Below are 19,669 nucleotides of genomic sequence, written 5' to 3' on the forward strand. Positions count from 1 at the left end.
GCCAACGAAAAGTAGCCCCTGCTTGCCACAATTAGAGAAAGCCCATGCACAGCAATGAAGACCAAACGCAGCGAAAAATAAATAAATTTATATTTTTTAAAAGAGGTTATTTATAGGGTTATGCACAATGCTGATTAATCCTGAGGGAATGAATGCTCCCAACCAGAATTTTGTTTTTCTATGGCCCACCCTCCAACCTAGACAGACAGAAAGACAGACAGACAGACAGACAGACAGACACACACACACACACACACACACACTTTAGTCTCTTTTCATCTCACTCAGAATTCTAGGGCCATTTTGCTTTCTCATCCTCCCAACTCTCCCCTTATCCAAAGTTGTTCTTTAAAAAGAAATCCAAAGTTAATTTACACTAAGGTCTAATAGACTGAGGATTGTTTAAAGTGTGACCCTCTTAGGATTATCTGAATTTATGTAGGAATCTGTATTCATACAATAGAATTAAGTTCTAAGACACTAATTCCAGATTTCAGACACTGAAAGGTATTTGGTGATATGGATTTTCCCTGGTAGAGACAAATAGTTTCACAGACAGTCTGGACTGGGGAGGATCAACCCTGTGCCTGTGTGTGTGTGTGTGTGTAAATAGATATGCACACACAATACATTTGTATATATCCATATATACATTTCCATTTAGCTGTGCACATTGAATCTGTGTTCCAAGCATAGTTTTTAAGCTATATGGTATGCAACCTGCTTTTGATAAGGAAGGAATCACTTAACACCAATACTTAGTCATCTTAATACTCAAGTTTCCTCTACAAGCAATTTGCAAAGGCAGCCTCTTCTAACTCTCTTGCAAAGAAGCTGGTTCCAGATCTGAAAACTGGAGTGTGTTTTGCTTGCCAATTAACGGCAAAGATTAGGCAGCTCTATGCAGCAACTGATTGGAAACTCAAGTCTGCTTCTGTAGTGGTAAGAAAAATGATCTCAGAAAGGAAGCAGCAGAGAGCTGATTAAGAAAACACCATTTTGATGTAAAATCAAAGAAACACAGAATGTTAGCGCTGGAGGGAAGATTATCCAGTCCAAGCCTTTCATTTTCCAGATGAGAAAACTGCCATTTTTTCAGCCTGCTGGAGCCATAAGTCGTCTGCCTCAGTCCAAGCTAATGGACTCAGAATATCTGCAATACAGGGTTTCCATCTGTCTTTGTCTTTGTGGAAGTAGAATAGGTTTAGCGCCAAGCCTGCTTCACAAATCATAAGGAAAGAAAGAAGATTCCGAATTCATCTATATGTCACATCTCTGACATGGAGATACATTTGTTGATTTTTTTTTCTTCCTCCTAAATTCCCAGTAGCACTTAGAGAATCTATCCTGCCTGTTTATTACATGAATCGGTCATCCTTGACCTCTCAATCAGTTTCATCTCCGTGTCCTATAATCATAATCATTAACCAGTAAACTGGGCTCAGAGATGGCCAGGTGTTGGAATTCAGCTAACCTCATAAATGAAATTGTGCCTACAACTCACCTCTCCTAGAAAGGAATGTGGGTGGTAGGAACGTAGATGGGTGGGTGGCAGCAAGACCCCTTAGCTGGTGCCCCTAGGGAGCTGAGTGGAGAGATAGGAAGAGAATAGATAGTCGGATACAGATCAGGGTCTGTCGCAATGTATCTTGAAGCTACATTGCAGAACTTTGGTGGGGGGTAGTGGGGAGGAGTTTCTGGATAATTCAAGCCCTTGCAAAGCAGGAAAGCCCACTGAAGAGACAGAAGCAGTCCACAGCAAACAGGCCACACACATACAGTCACCACCTTTTTTTTTTTTTTTGCTGTACGCGTGTCTCTCACTATTGTGGCCTCTCCTGTTGCGGAGCACAGGCTCCGGACATGCAGGCTCAGCGGCCATGGCTCACGGACCTAGCCGCTCCGCGGCATGTGGGATCTTCCCGGACCAGGGCACGAACCTGAGTCCCCTGCATCGGCAGGCAGACTCTCAACCACTGCGCCACCAGGAAAGCCCCAGTCACAACCTTTAAATGACGATACGGTCACAGGTCACTGTGTACCAAGTGTGGAAACAAGCAGGAGTGTCCTTTCCACCACACCTACCCTCACTGAGGACCAAACCTGAGGTAATGCCATTGCCAAAAAACCACAGTGATGCAGCACCCATTAACACATTTGTGTCGACGCTGGTATGTCAAGAGATCAAAAGTTGTCCTACAAAATGTAACCCCCAATGGTCACGGCATGACAGAAATACAGTTAACTAATCAGGCAGATTCATTTTGTATACTCTCCCTTCTTTCCACAGCAATATTGTCCCAGGGCTTCAGAACTCAAAATGTGATTTATTCTTCGCATTTGTCTTTCAAAGGGCCCCCCTCTGCTCACTTCTGCAGAGTCCAGGATGCCCTTTGACTGTGTGCTCAGATTGCCCAAAGGACTGTAAGGAGGGAGTAAAACCCAGGAACAAAGCCCTTGATGGGGCCAGAGGTGAGGAAGGCACTGCTTCCCCTAATGTAAACTACTTGGTTCTCACCCTGGGTCTGCAGTCCGTGGGCAGTGATGCCTTCTGCTTGAGCTCTGCTTGAGCAATGAGCTTAACTGAGAAGAAAATACAGATTCTTTCTCCTAGGAAAACATCCCAGAGAGAACTCTCAAATATAGGCCACACCCATGTGGGTTTATAGCATCTACCATTACTTTTTACCTTCCCCAGACCATGACACTTAATCTGTTTATATAATTTCCCCTTCTAAACATTGAAGATTATCAGCATGCAGGAGATCTAGAGGGGGTCTTGACAAAGCCTCCACTTTACAAATGAGGATAAATATCTTGTAGAGATTAAGTAGCAGGAAGTGCCCATGTTTGTATACCTAGTCTCCCCCAAATCTGAAAGCTACACGCAGTCCACCTCCAAACCAATATCAATTCTCGGCAAAGTTCTAAAGGAATTTAGGAGTTATGCCCCTACAAAAATACACACACCAATCCTTTGTGTGTGTGTGTGTGTGTGTTTAATTTAAATCTGAATCCAGAGATATGCCTGAGTCACTGAGTAGAAAACCCCCGGCTCAGGAAATACAGTAAGGAGCGAAGTGTTTGGGCCACCTTTTGGAAGAAGGGTTGATTCTGCTCCAGTGTTTGGGGGGATATACACATCTCTGGTAAATCTTCAGCTAAGCTCGGCTCTGCCACAGTTATCAGCTGTAATGTTATCTGAGTCCAAAGAACCCCACACACAAGAAGCCTCTGTTATTACAGCCAAAGTTTACACACACTGCTCGTGGCTGGATAAGCAGACATTTGCTCTGTGTCCACGTATTTACACAGTCCTGAAGGATTACAGGCTGGAGCACAATTCTTACCTATTTTTTAATAGCTAATATTTTCAGGATAAATCTCAGAGTTTCCCCAGGAGAGAAAAAAAAAAATAAGCTTGAAATGTAAAATTTAAAAGAAAAAAATCTGAACATCTAGGAAAGGAAAAGAACCCTGGGATGGCAATAGGAAAGTAGGAGAGTGAATTTCTGGTAAAGAGGAAAATTAGGTGATAAGAAGATGACTCATTAAGAGAGTGAAAATAAGAGCTTTCAAGATATTTGGAAGGCAGTTGCTACTTAGTAAAGTAGATAGAGTACCTGCCAGAAAGTTTTCCAGTGAAATCATTCATTGGTTATTTTAATTAAAAATATGACTATCAACCAAAGAACCTGAGGCTTTGGGCCATAAACGAAGTACTTAAGGTGCATTACGCTGATTAACCTTGCTGACTAGGGAATTCCATACCAAAGAGATAAGTATGATATTCTGCCTGTAACATTAATGAGCCAAGGCTCATGCATCTGAAGGAGAATCAAATGTGTGGTTGAAAAACCTTTGGAAACAGCTTTATGGATATTCACGTTTCCCGTATGGAGATGGCCTAGTGAGAACCAATATGAATAGCTTTGCGTTTTCTTAGAGACCCACTTTCACTATAAATACTGTGCGCTTGGCTCATAACAAACTTTATATCATTGACATCCCTTGACTATTCAACTGCTAATTGCATTTGGCAGTTAAAAGTTGTTTGTGTATTTAACTTTCCTTCACTTCATTCCCATTTTAAAGTGGTCAGCTGGTAGATGTAATTTTGCTTACTTTTTACTTTTCAGACCCATGTATCTGCCATTCTCTAGGAGATAATGCAAATGCCAACCAGAATGCTTCTTTTTTTTAAAGAATGGCTTTTCTTAAAAATTTTATTTTATTATTATTTGGCTGTGTCGGGTCTTAGTTGCAGCACGTGGGCTTCTCTCTAGTTGTGGCTCGAGGGCTCTATAGTGCGCTGGTTTCGTTCCCCACGGCATGGGGGATCTTAGTTCCCCCACCAGGGACCATACCTGCGTCCCCTGCATTGGAAGGTGGATTCTTAACCACTGGACCACCAGGGAAGTCCCAACCAGAATGTTTTTAACGTTTGCTTTACAAAGTGTGAGAGAAATATTTTTAATTGATAAAACATAATTTTATCTGAAGATTTGATTATGAAGTTTAAAATAACTTGAAAAAATAGAATGAGATGTCTCAAACTTTAAGAATCATTATTAGGTGCTGGGGCTAGGCAGGGCTCGCCATCTGAACCTGGATGCTGGCTTCTAAATCTGTTCTCTGTCTCACAGGTGAGAGAAGTTACTCAATGAGACGGGGAAGCAGAAGTGAATTTCCAGACACTTTGTTCTACCTTCCTCACAAAGTCCATATTTTATATTTGCTTAGGAGGTCAACTTTTGATTATTAGTGTACCATTTAGATTGTGGATTGGGGGGTTGCAATGTTTAGATTCCAAGCTGATTTCTTCACCAACAGACTTCTGAGTTGCCTTTACAAAAAGTATAAACTTGCATTCATACTGACTTAAACATACCATAATTAGGGGAGAAAATGTGGTCACTTTTAAAAATCCTATGTCCTAAAAGAAACAAAAATTATTTGGGATTAAACGTACCACTGTTGATCTTCCACAGGACAATCAAATGATGAATACAGATTACATTACTAATTACACAAGCAAATTTAAAGGTAGCATAGTATGTTCTAGATTTTACACATTGTCTTGCTTAGTAGGCCCCAAATTACTAAAACCTGAAGATTCCCACACTTTAAAAGTAAATAGGTAGGGCTTCCCTGGTGGCGCAGTGGTTGAGAATCTGCCTGCTCAATGCAGGGGACATGGGTTCGAGCCCTGGTCTGGGAAGATCCCACATGCCGCGGAGCAACTGGGCCCGTGAGCCACAATTGCTGAGCCTGCATGTGTGATGAAGAGTGGCCCCCGCTTGCCACAACTAGAGAAAGCCCTTGCACAGAAACGAAGACCCATCACAGCCATAAATAAATAAATAAATAAAAATTTGAAAAATAAAAAGTAAATAGGTAATGTTCTATTTCTTCTTCTGGATGCTGGTTGCATATGTTTGTTTATTTTGTGAAAATTAACCAAGCTTCACACTTATGAATTGTGCACTTTTCTGTGGTAGAGATTTTGAAAAGTGCTTAAAAAAATCAAAAACGAATGCATAGCAATTCAACAGCGTTCAACATCCAAAAAGTCTGCTGTGATTTAAAAAAGTCTCACAAAGTTTAATCTAGTCACATACCCTTCGAGGCCACAAAGCGTCTCATTCCTTAGAATTATTCAGAAAGGAACTAATTCTAACTAACAAATGACCAGTGTAGCCTGCTCAGCTCTACACTAGTCCCTGGGAATTCCTCTGTGACTTAGAAACTGATGTAACCACTTAGGTCTACTCTGCTTGGCTAGCAACTAGGATTCTATGCATCACTTCCATTCCTGACTAAAATTAAAAGTCTGATAATGAGGCTGGAAGCCATGTGAAAATATCTGAAGAAACTGAAGAAAATGAGGCTTCAACCTGGGATTAAGATTGAAGAGACAGATTATTATACCCATATTCATATTAAACAGAGAGTAAGTGTATTTCTTTCTATACGCACACGTGTACGTGCACACACACACACGCACACACACACACACACACGATTTCCTGCATAAACCCTGAAGATATGGCCACAAATCCTAACATTTCTTCCATTCATCCACCTGGCATGCATAAGAATGTTACTGTTCTCTTTTTTCCCCCCCCAAATCCAGAGAGTGTAATTTGCTTTCTCCCTAATTGAAAGTCCCATCCCACAGTCCTGTGAAAACACCCATTTGCATGAATGAAAATTTAGCTCTATGAAGACCATAGGGAGTCGGCTCATATTGACAGAAAGATTTTAAAATGCATTTTTTTCTCGTTCAGGGATGATAACACCACTGGAAGCAAGAGAAACAGCATCCTTCTCCAGAAACTGCCACTAAGACTTCCTTTCTCACAACCTCTGAACCTTCGCATGATCTATGCAATTTGGCATGCTCAGATGAGAAAAGGCAGTCTTCACAGCTCAGGGTCAAATAAATTACCTGCTGACTTGGACATAAGTATTTTAAGCTAGGCACGAATATAAGTTTTAAAAAATACCTTAAAAATGTATTAAGCATTCAGGCAGTCTTTCACTGAACAAATCCATAAGATGAAAGTAATCTGATCATATAGTATACATTCTTTCTTCTTAACAGAATCTCCATCAACCACTTTTTAAAAAACAGACCTCTTCTTTATTTTCCAATCAAGATAGCAATGCCAATTTATAATAAAACCCTCAAGTAAAAATCATAAACACAGTAACTGGCCTCAACTATTCCATCCTTCCTTCAGAACTGATAGTAAATTAATGTAGAAATATATACCATTAAGTGTTCATTTCTGAAGATTGATGGTGCTGATGATTTATATACAAATGGAAAGTATTTTAAACATAAAAAAAGATCTCTCTTTCTCAATGCTGTACACAAGACCTTATCACTTATTTTGTTTAAACAGAAGTGATGTTGAACATGGTGTTTGTTTGCAGTCCGCTTACCAGATGGCCTCGCTACTCAAATTTCCCATTAACTAGCTGATTTGGGAAATCAGAATCTGCTCACTTCTAATTTATTTCTGACTTATTAAGCATGGGTTCCAGAAAATCCCGTGATTAAAAAAAAAATTCAGTTCTAATTTTTGCTATCCTTAGTTCTTCATAAGGCAGATACTCCATGTTAGGTAGATCTACAATTTTGATCTATCACTGTAGTCATTGAAAAAAGTTAACTTTTTGGCTTTTCTGGTTTCAGCTTTTCTGCCTGAACTGAAAACTCATTAAAATGACAAGGATCATAAAGGTGTATCACGGTACAGCCTTTCCCATTTATTAACCCTTCAAATAGGGGCAAAAATCCTCTTCTTCCTCCAGGTGGATGTAGAGATGATATATCTTTAAGTGGCCCTGTTAACAGAGGGCTGGCAGCCTGTTCCCAAGCCAGTCATACTGTCTGGATTAGATCTCAGCAATCTGTTTAGCCATAATCTAGAGACGGTTTCTTTATTCTATGTACTTATAAGAAGAAATAAAGTTAGAAATAGAGGAAAATTGCATTACTAAATATGATTATCCAGGATTTCAAATTCTAGGCACAGGGATACAGAAAGAAAAGAGAAGGAAAGTAAAGAGAAGAAAAAATATATTTATATATATACCAGCTCATGATTTTGTCTAGTTTAAAAAGAAAGAAATGATTACATTAGAAATATTTTTTAAGTATATATTTAAAGAAATAGTAAGAGCTACCGGTTTAGATTGGGTGACTAAGGCTGTGCATTAAAAAAACAAATCCATTTTCTATCGATTTTACAATTACACCTATAATTTTTACCTTGTTTATAAGATGCCAAAACCATATTCTCATCTTCAACTTCAAAAACTGTGTCCACATCTATTTGCCTTTGGATTAAAATGGCCTTCAATTTTCCGAAGTCATTTGACTTTACAGCCTCAAGGAAATTTCTCTTAACTAACTTGGCAGCTGCAGATTTAGTGATAGGGGCAGCCGTGCTGTCCATCCTTCCTCTCCCTCTGGAAGCTGTATTGTGATTTATCAGAAGAGCGGCACCAAGCTAACAGGCACATGCTAGAGAGCCCACAAACTGGCAGCTAATTTTATCCCAAAGTTATGCTGATCCGTTCTATTTATATAGGGACCATTTTAAACTTCAAAATATCCTTCTTGGCTGTCACTGCACTCTCAGGTCTTTTAAACTGGTTCTATACTAACTAATTCATTGAATAACATAGTGTATCAATACGAAGGAAAACCCTCACAATACATTTCAGAGAATGAAATGTCACTATTATTTCTTATACAATCAAAGTAATAATGTAAGATTTAAAAGCTCTTAACTTTTCTTTTTTTTCCCCCTCAGTAAAAACATCTGGTGCTCAACTGGAGATCCAATGTCTTGCTCTGATTAACCAATAGCCACAAATGAAAATTTGTTACAGTGGCTGATACATGTGCTTCTGAAAACCTATAAAATTCTGTAATAAGAGCCTGCAAAATCAAGCATGGTCATGCACATTTGAAAACAAACAGAAGGTTATCAAGTGATTTAGACTTGAAAAATTTCAACATCATGAAAGAAAGCAGGGTAGGGTGATGGTGGTAGGGGATTATTTTAGGTAAAAAGAGCCTAAAGAGACAAAACAGCTAAATGCAATGACTGAGTAAACTTTATTTAATCTTGTATTTTAAAAAATCAGTTAGAAAAGACTATATTGGTACAGTTGTGGAAATATGAATATGGACTAGATATTACTTGATAATATAGAGTTATTGTTAATTTTTTAAGGTGTGGTAAAAGTATTGTGGTTATATAGAATAATATTCTTATTCTTAAGGGGTAAACTGTCATGATGCCTAAAGCTTCTTTTCAAATAATTCAGAAATACAAAAATAAATGTGTATATATATGTATACATATATACGTGTATAGATATGTGAGTGTGTGTGTGTATGTAAATAGAGACAGAGAGAGAAAGCAAATGTGGCAAAAAATTAAAATTGGCAAATCTAATGAGGGATTTACGGATGACCATGATATTATTTTTTCAGCTTTTCTGTAAGTTTGAAATTTTCCAAGAGAGAAAAATACTCAATTTTTAAATGTACAAATCATTACAAATTAGAAAAATTGTGATAGTAAATGTTAATTTGAACATAAAGAAATTACACTTTATATATTTTCTGTGGGAGTCAAAACTGGTGCAAACTTTCTGCAGAATAATTAGCAACATGAATTTAAAAAAACTAAAAATGATAATAGTATTCAATTCTTAGAATTTATATAAGCATATAGACATTGATGCAAATTGTAACATAGTATTTTAACTTATTTCATTGATGTGTAACACAAATACAAGAAAGTAGAAAGTGACAAGTCATAAGTATACGGCTTGTCCAATTTTTACAAAATGAACACACCTCTGTAACCAACCCCCAGGTCGAACCACAGAGTCGTTCAGGTACACTTGAAACTCCCTTTATGTCACTTTTCAATCCAAACACTCACCTGACCCCCAATGACAACGACTATCTTGACTTCTAATATGGTAGATTAACTTTTTTTAATGTTTAAGATTTTTGTTAATATTCTTAATTTTAAATCTTCAAGAAGATAAAATTTCAAGCTTAACATAGTGTAAAGTATTTGTCCTGAAATAATGGATGGATAAATGAATAAAAATGTATATATAGATGATTATATTGTTAACAATAGTAAAAAACATGGAAGCAATCTAAGTGACTGACAGCAAAAAATTTGATAAACAAATTATGTCATATCCATGTAATGAAACACCCTTCAGTCATTATGACTAGGTAGATATATACTGATTTTAAAATATCTATGAGATAAGTAATGTATAAAATAGTATATGTAGTATAAATATTCTTTAAAAATATCTATACTGGGCTTCCCTGGTGGCGCAGTGGTTGAGAATCTGCCTGCCAATGCAGGGGACACGGGTTCGAGCCCTGGTCCGGGAAGATCCCACATGCCGCGGAGCAACTAGGCCTGTGTGCCACAACTACTGAGCCTGCCCGTCTGGAGCCTGTGCTCCGCAACAAGAGAGGCCGCGATAGTGAGAGGCCCGCGCAACGCGATGAAGAGTGGCCCCCGCTCGCCGCAACTAGAGAAAGCCCTCGCACAGAAGCGAAGACCCAACACAGCCATAAATAAATAAATTAAACAAACAAACAAACAAAAATCTATACTTATATAATGTACAAATATATGTATATATTTACATAATTTGTCTCTATCTATATAATGTATAAATATGTGTACTAAATGCACACGTAGGAAGAAAACTCTGTACGCATGCATCAATTCCCAAATATCATCAGCTTTTATCTCCTAATGCTAAGATTACATCTGATTTCTTCTTTATCTCTTTCTTATTTTCTGAAGTCATCTACAATGAGCACAAATTACATTTGTGATAAAAATGTATTTCTGCACTGAACGTATTAATAACGATAACTTGGTAACGCAGCATAAGCACAGAATTGTAGATTCCATAAAGTAAGGAACTAAATCATTCTCCTGCCCTCAGTGTTCAGTATGAACGAATAAATGAATAATGAATGAATAAAGAATTATTCATTGATTATTTACAACGTCCTTAGCACTATGCTTGGTTGAGAATAAGATACTGTTCCTTTTATGTCCACATGCGTGACTCAAGTATAGCAATTATTGATGGATATGTTTTGGCCCTTTTTGACAAACCTAAGAGAAAGAAAAGCATTCCCGGTAGAGGAAACAGAGACATAGAGTTTTACTTTATTGGAGGATAATTAGTCCTGGAAAAGATAACGAAAATTCACACTACCTAAAATTAAGACTGAATTTCACAGTTGGGGGGTGGGGGTGGGGTTCTCTTAATTCATCTTGAAAAAGAAAAGCAAAAATTATAGGGAACATATTTTCATCTAATATTTAACTTGTAGGCTGACAGTTACTTGTATAATTCATAGAACCACAAAATACAATGTTTACTATTTTCGGAGAAAGATATTTAATTCTTCTGATTCAATTTCATAATGACATGAAGCAATATACTTTACCTTTTGAATGGTTTTTGTCAAACTAATATATAAAAAGAATCATATTTACAAACGTACTCAAGAGCTTCAACAGATTTGCCAAGGGCCTTTCTTCATCCTTTGATATTCCAATGACATACAAACTCAATGGCTGGAGTTCCCTCTAAAACACCAGTCAAATCCTCACGCTCTCAAACTTTTCTTATGCAATTATTAACAGAAATAACACTGACAAATTGCCATTAGTAAATGGTTTTGTATGTGATTTGGGCAGTTCTCCAACGTTTTCATCAACCTCATGAAATCTTAGCTGATTTACAAAATTTGCAATTTCACTTTGTGATGGACATCAGAAAACCCAAGTGAGATATAGACCCAACAGTCAAGGGTATGTTCTCATATTTGAGTTTGCCACCTTGTGACCCGAGGGACTAAGATAATGGGTGATCAGTTAATAGGCTCCATAATTCTTAACAGTAATAAAGTTTTTAATCTAACCTTACCATTCCAAATTTTACATTTTCTGCTTTCAAGGATAAACAATAAGTTGAGAGGGAGGGAGGCAAATACCAATGAATATTGAAAAGGAAATATCAGATAATACATAATTAAATCTCACATTGTGGTTCACAAAGCAATTCATTCCATTATTGGAAAGTTAAAGTCAGAGCTTCTTTGTTATATTGAGTCAAAATCTGCCTATTCATAATTTCTTCCCATTAAGTCTAATTATGAACATGCAATTATACATTTACAATTATACTCTTTCTAACATTTGAAAATAGCATTCTCTCTCATTAATCACTTTTTTCCTCAGGTAGTGTCAACTGTTTCTTTTTGGGGTGAGTTTCAGAATTCTCTTGTCCTGCCTGTTCTCTTCCGGATCCTCTTTAGTTGATTGATAAATGCCCCTCTTAAATTTTGGTGCCTAACATGGAACATAATATTCCTAGAGGGAGCTGAAAACAAAGGATTCTGATGGATGACACCAGGGACACTCTGCTTTTGTTGAAATTGTATTGGGATTCTTAGAGGGCACTTTGCAAGCTTGCCTCGTGTTACAGTTGTAATTCCTTCAACAAATACCTACTCAGACCTTCAATATGCCAGACACTTATTCAGAGCACTGCAGTGGACAACAACAACAAAAATCCCTGCCCATGTGGAATTAAGCTAATGGATTTAAGTAGTAATGAAGTCCCCAGATCTTTCCAATCTCCTGTACACTAGAAACTGTCACAAAGTTGTAATTCACTGAATTTCATACAGAAATAATATAGCTTGTTTATATGCAATTAATTGATCTGGTCCCCCTTATGGGTTTTCTACATAACTTAGTGGCAAAGGGAAGGACAACTTAATTTTAGTCCAACTGGATATGCTTAGTCTGATCCAAATATTTAGCAGTCTCTTTAGGTGAATCCTCAGTCTCTTTGGATAAAAGTCTCTATCTTTGAGAATTTTGAATTTCCCTCTAATATGGTCATTTCCAATATGGATTTCCCTCTGAAAATATGGGATATGTATAGGAGCAATACTAATTCAAAATACTAATACTTAGCATCCAGAATCAATTAGAAGAGAATTTAGCCATAAATAACCAGTATGACTAGACCAGTGTACACCAGGTGAAGATCAGTCAGGGGTAGGAATGCAGCTTATATGACCTCATGAGAGGAGAGGCAGTCCTAAGATGAACTCATTGTCCTCTAGACCCTCCCTGATCTTCATAGCAGAGTGGCTCCTCTAAATTGGTCTTGTCTGGGTGTATTCAGGTCTCTGGAGAACGTGATCCTAGTCATTTGCCTCCAATCTTGATGTCCTCAAATACCACAGCCTCTGGCTATGTTAGTCCAATCTATGCTCTGAAACGCTGTGTCCTCTCTCCAGGCACACTGTCACTCTCTCACACTTCATACAGAGACCATGAAGAACCAGCAGCTTTCTATAGCCACCTTCTTGCCATCTTTTTGGGGCCAGAATGGACATGGACCTAAGCTGAGGGCTGGGGTTCTCCAGGGGGTCTACATTCTCCCTGATGCTGAGTCACTGCTCTCAGCATCTTCAGACCTCAGGCATATCTTGTTACCAAGTCCCCTCCCCTCTCCATGGCTCTACCAACGTTCAACTCTGAAACAAGTGTGTGACTAGGGATGAGAACGTGGCATCTAACCCCTCAATCAACCTACATCTCTTCTCATAATCCCTCAAGACTTCCAGGCTTCCTGACTAAAAGGGTCCAGCTTTAGACTTCTTACTTCCTCTTTAACTTTTTCTTTGTCTCCCTAGGTCGGCAAGCTTGTTGACCTCCCTCCATAGGTGGGAGAGCTGTCATTGCATTGTGGAAGAAATTTTGGATCCTGAATCCTTTGAGCATGGTTCTTGATATACTAAAGAAGGAGATACAATTATTTAGAAAAAAATCCTCATTTTCTTAAAGCCTGATTTTCACAACTATTGCATTTCTAAAAGTCAGCATTGAGATTTAAACCTTATCAAAGGCCAATATATCCTAGGGTGTTCTCATACTTTCTTTCCTTGGGTTGATAAACATCAAGACTTGACGCTGAAGGCTGAGGGCTACAAAGTACACGATTTAAGAATGAAAATTAAAAGCATTGATTTAATGTTTGGAAACAAATTTATAATTTTGACCTAAAGAAAGGACTTTAAGTTTTCCCACCAAAGCTATTTCGGTCCCATCTCATAACTATAAAAATAAATAAATGCAAATCCTGCAGAATATTTTGAGAAAACAAAGCAAATTTCCATGAAGAAATGCAGAAAATTGAGAAAGTCACCTGGATTATTGTGCTAAAAAATCAATTATTGACCAATTTATCTGAGCGGCAGAGGATAAAACTAAGAGATTATTATTTGCACTTAGAAAACAAATAGCAGCTTAATTAAAATGCCTCTCAAGGTCATTCTAATATATAGGAAGTAAAGTGACCAATGCTAATAAAACACATTTGAGAGCTTTCCACATTATCCAGACCACTGTTTCAAGCCACCGTCTCTCTAGAGGCAAAATTACACAGAGACTATATTTCACTCTGTCTGTTCAGGCCCGTCAGAAATTCCTGTCTCCTCTGATCTTAAAAATAAAAACTCCCCATCCTGTAAGAAGAGTTTTTATTAGTGTTTCACAACATGCTCAGGACAGTGTCCTCTCCTCTCGGAGCAAAGTGAAGAACCTTCTAATAAGGTGATGATATTGTGCAAGGGGCCTGGAAGACCCTCTTGTACTCTCTGAGGACCTATAGGGGAGGCAGCAGGCACAGAAGCCCGGCTGCTTGTTTTCTGGATGTCTGTGTACAACATAATCTGACCACTTGGAGTATCTTCTCTGAAGCACAAATAGCTCCTTGGTCCCTGAAGGCATTTAAACATGAATTTGATGCTACTAAGCCAGCAACTACCTATCAAAGGCAACCACAGAGAAGAAATCAGAAGCCAAGGCTTCTAAGATATACCTACAGAAACCAAAACTTCTGTGAAAACAGAACCCCTTGGGCCTCCCTGACTTTCCTAGGCAGATGAATTAGGACGTCCTTGCCATCAGCCCACAGAAATTGTTGATAAGGTGGTCTGATATCTTTTTCTTCTTAGCTGCTATACTTAAGTCTACCATGCAGCATCTTACTGATTACATGTCATCTTGTTTTGTTTGTTATTGTGTCATATATGTGAGTGTTAATGTTTTGTAGAAAGACTGCTTTTGGTTATAGGTAACACCAACAACTGAAACTGACAAATAATAAAAAAGATTTATCGGTTTACAGAATGGACAATTCCAGTTAAAGCATGGGTTTCAGGAGAGCTCTAATCCAGGGATCTATAAAGTCATCAGGGCACTTTCAGGTTGCTGGGACTGTCAGTGGTGTATTTACAATTGTCATCATTATTTCTAGTTTACAGATTAGGAAAACTAAGAACGCAAAGACTGTAAGTGAATTATACAAGGTTAAACGACAAATGAATGACGGATCCAAGATTCAAGCCTACTCCTTGCGACTCCAAACCAATGTTGCTATTGGAGCAAAGGCTTCTTACAGAGTTTTGTGAGGCATTGTATTATGATCACTAAGTAACCTAGGAAAAAATCTGCTTAATTTACCTCTTCATTCAATAAACATTGATTAGGAACTTACTATGGGCCAGGCACTATATTAGTCATCTTTTGCTACATAATAAGTAACCCCAAAATGCATGACCTTAAAGGAATAATAATCACTTATTATCTCTTATGGTTTCTGTGGGTCAAGAATTCAGACAGGACACTATGGGAAAGGGAAAGGCTTGTCTCTGCTACATGATATTTGAGTCCTCTGCTGGAAGACTCAAAGGCTAGGTGTTAAAAGATCCCCTTTCAGAACAGTTTGGTCACTTAGCTAACAAGTTGGTGCACGCAGTTTGGTTCCTGTCCATGTACTCCACGGGGCTGCTTCAATGTCCTCATGACATGGCAGCTGGCTTCCCCCTGAATGAAGAACCCGTGAGAGAAAGTTGGAAGCTGCAATGCCTTTTCTTACCTGACTTAGGAAGTCATACACCACCACTTCCACCATATTCTTTTGGCCACACTGAGCTGCCCTGATTTGATGTGAGATGAAGATAAAAGAAAGGCATGGGGGACTTCCCTGGTGGCCTACTGGTTAGGATTCGGGCTTTCACTTCAGGGGCCCGGGTTATATCCCTGGTCAGGGAAGATCCCACAAGCCACACAGTGTGGCCAAAAAAAGGAAAAGAGAAAGAAAAAGAAAGGCATGAATACCAGGAAATGAGAGTCATTGGGGGTTCATCTTAGCCACTGCTGGGGCTCTTCTTAAGCACTGTAAACACATGAAGAAAATCCCTACCTTTATGGAGCTTGTGTACTAGTGAAGGGATCATAGGGGAATCAGACAATTAAAAAAACAGTAAAAAAACATAGTTTGTCAGGTGGTAATACATGCCATAGAGAATAATAAACTAGGGAAAGTCTAGGATCCCAGCCAGCTCATAAGTCACCCATGTATAGATCAGAAAAATGTATGCTCCTTTGGGCCAATAAGTGAAAAAAAGCACCCTCCACTTCCAGGCTAGCCCTGGGAAGGTGTTATGGCCTTGGAAAGCACGGCAATTTCAAATATATGATCAGAGAAGTCCTCACTTTCCCTGAGCAGAAACCTGAAAGAAGTGTGAGAGCAAGGCATGCTGATATCTAGGGGAAGAGCTTTCTAGGTCACGGAAGCAGGAGATGCTAGTGCCCTGAGATAAGGAAAAGGAGGTGACCCTAAAAGGCCATCCTGATTCAGATACCTCTACCGCTTTTCAGGTATTTTTGAAGCTCAATAAAGCTTAACAGTGGAACTGATGTATGTCATTTATTTCATTTCTTATACTTCTTGAACCCAAGTCCAATTCTCTAAGTTAAACTTAGAACAGCATTTTTGTATTTGCTGTGTGTCTGGCCTGGTAGTTAAGTTCTCAAAAATGGCTTATCATTGATGATAGTTTTATATGTTCCATAAATAAGCAGAAAAGTACACACTTCATTTTATTTGTGGATATTCAGTATTGAAGTGGAGCAAACACAAAAATTTCTCAAACTATATTAGGGTTTCAATTCCCTGTTCTCCAAGGTCCCTATATCACCCTTCATGTCGGGGCATGGCAGACGATTTATAACAGAGACCTCGCAAACTAGTACCATCATAGCTATACTTTTGTAACAATGCAGATCAAGTCTGTGTGCTAAGCATACTATTTCATAAGAACAATTTCCATGGTTGAAAGAATCAAACCAAACAATGTATATAAATGTGACTTGTACGTTGTAAAGCATTCCAGAAGCATTACAGGATTACTGTTGCTGCCGTTCATATCAGTGAGAGCTAACAGAACATCACAACTCTCCTGAGAAAGAAAACTCTCCTGAGTAGCTCCTGGTGTTACTGTAAAAGAGCACTGGACTGGGAAACCTGGTTGTGTTGCCAGCTCTGGTGATAATTAGCTGTGTGTGTTTCAAATAATTCAAAATACCTCTCAATGACTCAGTTTCCTCTAAATCAAAATGAGACCTACTAGACCCACTCCTCAGCCTTTAGTTTTTCTTTTTTCCTCTCATTGAATTCGGGGTCTCCTGGATATTGGCAAAGCTTGACAGTGTTTTACAAGGGCAGACGTCCGTGCCCCATTCTCTGAATGGGCTGCCCATTGCCCTTGCCCGCAGAGAGGGTCAGTTTCTGTCTTCAACCAGTTGGGGGCACTGGAAGAACTCTTAATACCATCTCAATTCTAAAGTTCTTGGTGGAATTACAAACTGGAAGCGTGTGTTTAGCATAAAATCTGTTTTTAAAAATCCCACAAATGACTGAAATGATTGCTTTGTAAGCAATAGTGCTCAAAATCCTTCTCAAGCACATCTTCACTTAGAACTCTATTTGTGGCCTGGCATCCTTCTCTTTGGAATGCTGAAGCCATTCTTTAGCCACTACTACACACTTGGAATTAATATCGGCGAACAAACCAGCTGTCTTCCATGTGAGAGTATTTAGACTGAATTTGTAGTGCATCACTCGGAGCTTTTCTAGGGCTTCTTGGTCGCTGGCACCATGTTACATTGTTCTCTTTCATTTGCTCCCTTAATGAGTGGTGGATGACAGAATGGCTGGATTGACACAAGCAATAACCAAGCTCTGGTCCACCTGAATTTTGACAGACTACATTTAATGTCATCGTTGACTGTGAAAGACAAGGTTTCTTGAGATAAAACATCCCTGCGCACACAGGGGGGCACTGACTCTGTGCTCCAGGTCTCCTAGCAACTGGCCTGCATTTACATGCCCTTCCAGCATGGTTCAAACGCCCAGCAGAGCTTGTATTTCCATCTCTCACCCCGTTACACACATCACAAAATCAACTCGAGGGAATCATTTACCACAATTTTGTCTCATCAGAACATACACAGCATTTGCATCCGCTTTTTAATTTTGACAAATTTACAAAGCAAGAGGGAAGAAAACTGCCCTTCCCTTTCAGGTGTTAAAGACATCAGACTGTTCTGAGTTGTCTTTTCTAACATTCTGGAACGTCTGTTAAGACCTACAGCTCTGGGCTTCCCTGGTGGCGCAGTGGTTGAGAGTCCGTCTGCCGATATAGGGGACACGGGTTCATGCCCCGGTCCGGGAAGATCCCACATGGCGCGGAGCGGCTGGGCCCGTGGGCCATGGCCGCTGAGCCTGTGCGTCCGGAGCCTGTGCTCCGCAACGGGAGAGGCCACAACAGTGAGAGGCCCGCCTACCGCAAAAAAATAAAAAAAATTAAAAAAAAAACCCTACAGCTCTCAGAAGCCAGTAAGCTTTTTACCAATTAGAAAGATTCCTCAACTTTACTTTATGTTTGTGGAGATACTAAGCTGTGAATGCCCACAAAATGCGTGAAAGCTGTTTGTTCTGGAGCACTGCTGAACATAACACATAATCTCTGGGTTCTTACAGAGAAAATTTTGCATGATGAGTCATGCAGACAAAGCTTCAGTTACAGGAAAACCATAGGAAAATAATCTACCTAAAGAAAAACAGCATTCTTGCTTTTTCAAGAACTTACTTACTTGTCAAGTAGAATCACAGAATTTTAAACTAGAAAACAGTTTTGACTTAAGTGTATCAAACCTACTTATTTAAGGAAAAAAAGTACTGAGACCAGATAGCTTGTGTGACTTACTCAAGATTCCACAGTTAATAAGTGGCAAAGTGGGGGCTCAGACTTAGGGTCAAGCTTCATACTTTAGTTTTTGATGCTGCCTCCCTACAGTTCTCATTTTATACCTCCTCTCCCCAGTGGACTTAGCAGTGTGAAGAAAAAATAGGCAGCCACTTTAGTGCACACGAGAAAGTCATCCTACTCTCTTTAAAGTGGATAAATTTATGAAAACTTTACAAATTCGTAAAACAAGCAGTGTTCAATTATTATTTTATATATGTGATATTCTGTTGTGGTTACTATGTATTCAGGGGATTCAAAAGCTCACACAGAGTTCATCCTTCGGCAGATATTTAAGAATGCTCTCTTAGAAAGAAATCCACAAATACAGCTTCTAACAACAAAGCACATTTAAAAGCTGTGAACATCTTTCTGGAGAGAATTAAAGCCATGCTGTTAGTTGTCATTTATGTGCTGTCTTTAACACACCAGGCCACATGATGGCAGTGTTCCTCGGTAAATGAACCTGGAAAAACAACTGCAGTATCCCCTGGAAAAAAAAAACCTACACCAATGCAGATAAAACTTGATCCAGATTAAATCATAAATGTGGGTTAAAATTTTTGGGGTTTTATCCACTTAAACCATATCTTTTATGATCATATTTTCCTACAATGAATTTCTCTGTTCAGAATTTGCCATGGGTCTATGATGTTATAGAATGAATTTCAAGATGTGAGTGGTTAGCAAATACATAAATATAAGTTAAACGTTGTTTGGAGGGGGAGGGTGGTTGTCGGTCTACTGTTTGTTTTCACTGCGATGGTATTAAGAAGAGCACTTAAAATAATAAACTAAATATGTTTTGTACCGTGTGTCTTTAGATTCTTTCCAGACCGTTATTGTCTTATGAGTCTCTGTCTTTGGGTGTGGGAAAGCAAGGCAAGCTTGCTTCTCATGCTCAGA

At 38.8% G+C, this 19,669-nt stretch overlaps 1 protein-coding gene across 5 annotated transcripts in view; it reads right to left on the reverse strand.

The window, feature by feature from the left end:
• Positions 1-19,669, reverse strand: part of ASB4 (ankyrin repeat and SOCS box containing 4) — a 121,755-nt gene that overhangs the window by 57,323 nt on the left and 44,763 nt on the right. Inside the window, exon 1 of one of the 5 annotated variants that reach the window (XM_067746369.1) lies at positions 7,784-8,024. The exons of the other annotated variants lie outside the window; for them this stretch is intronic. Coding sequence (XP_067602470.1) covers positions 7,784-7,970 — 187 coding nt within the window. The 5' untranslated portion in view covers positions 7,971-8,024. Of the gene's footprint in view, positions 1-7,783; positions 8,025-19,669 lie in introns of those variants that run through there. 5 annotated transcript variants of the gene reach the window in all.

This window comes from Pseudorca crassidens, chromosome 8 (assembly GCF_039906515.1).
Source record: "Pseudorca crassidens isolate mPseCra1 chromosome 8, mPseCra1.hap1, whole genome shotgun sequence".
Lineage (NCBI taxonomy): Eukaryota > Metazoa > Chordata > Mammalia > Artiodactyla > Delphinidae > Pseudorca > Pseudorca crassidens.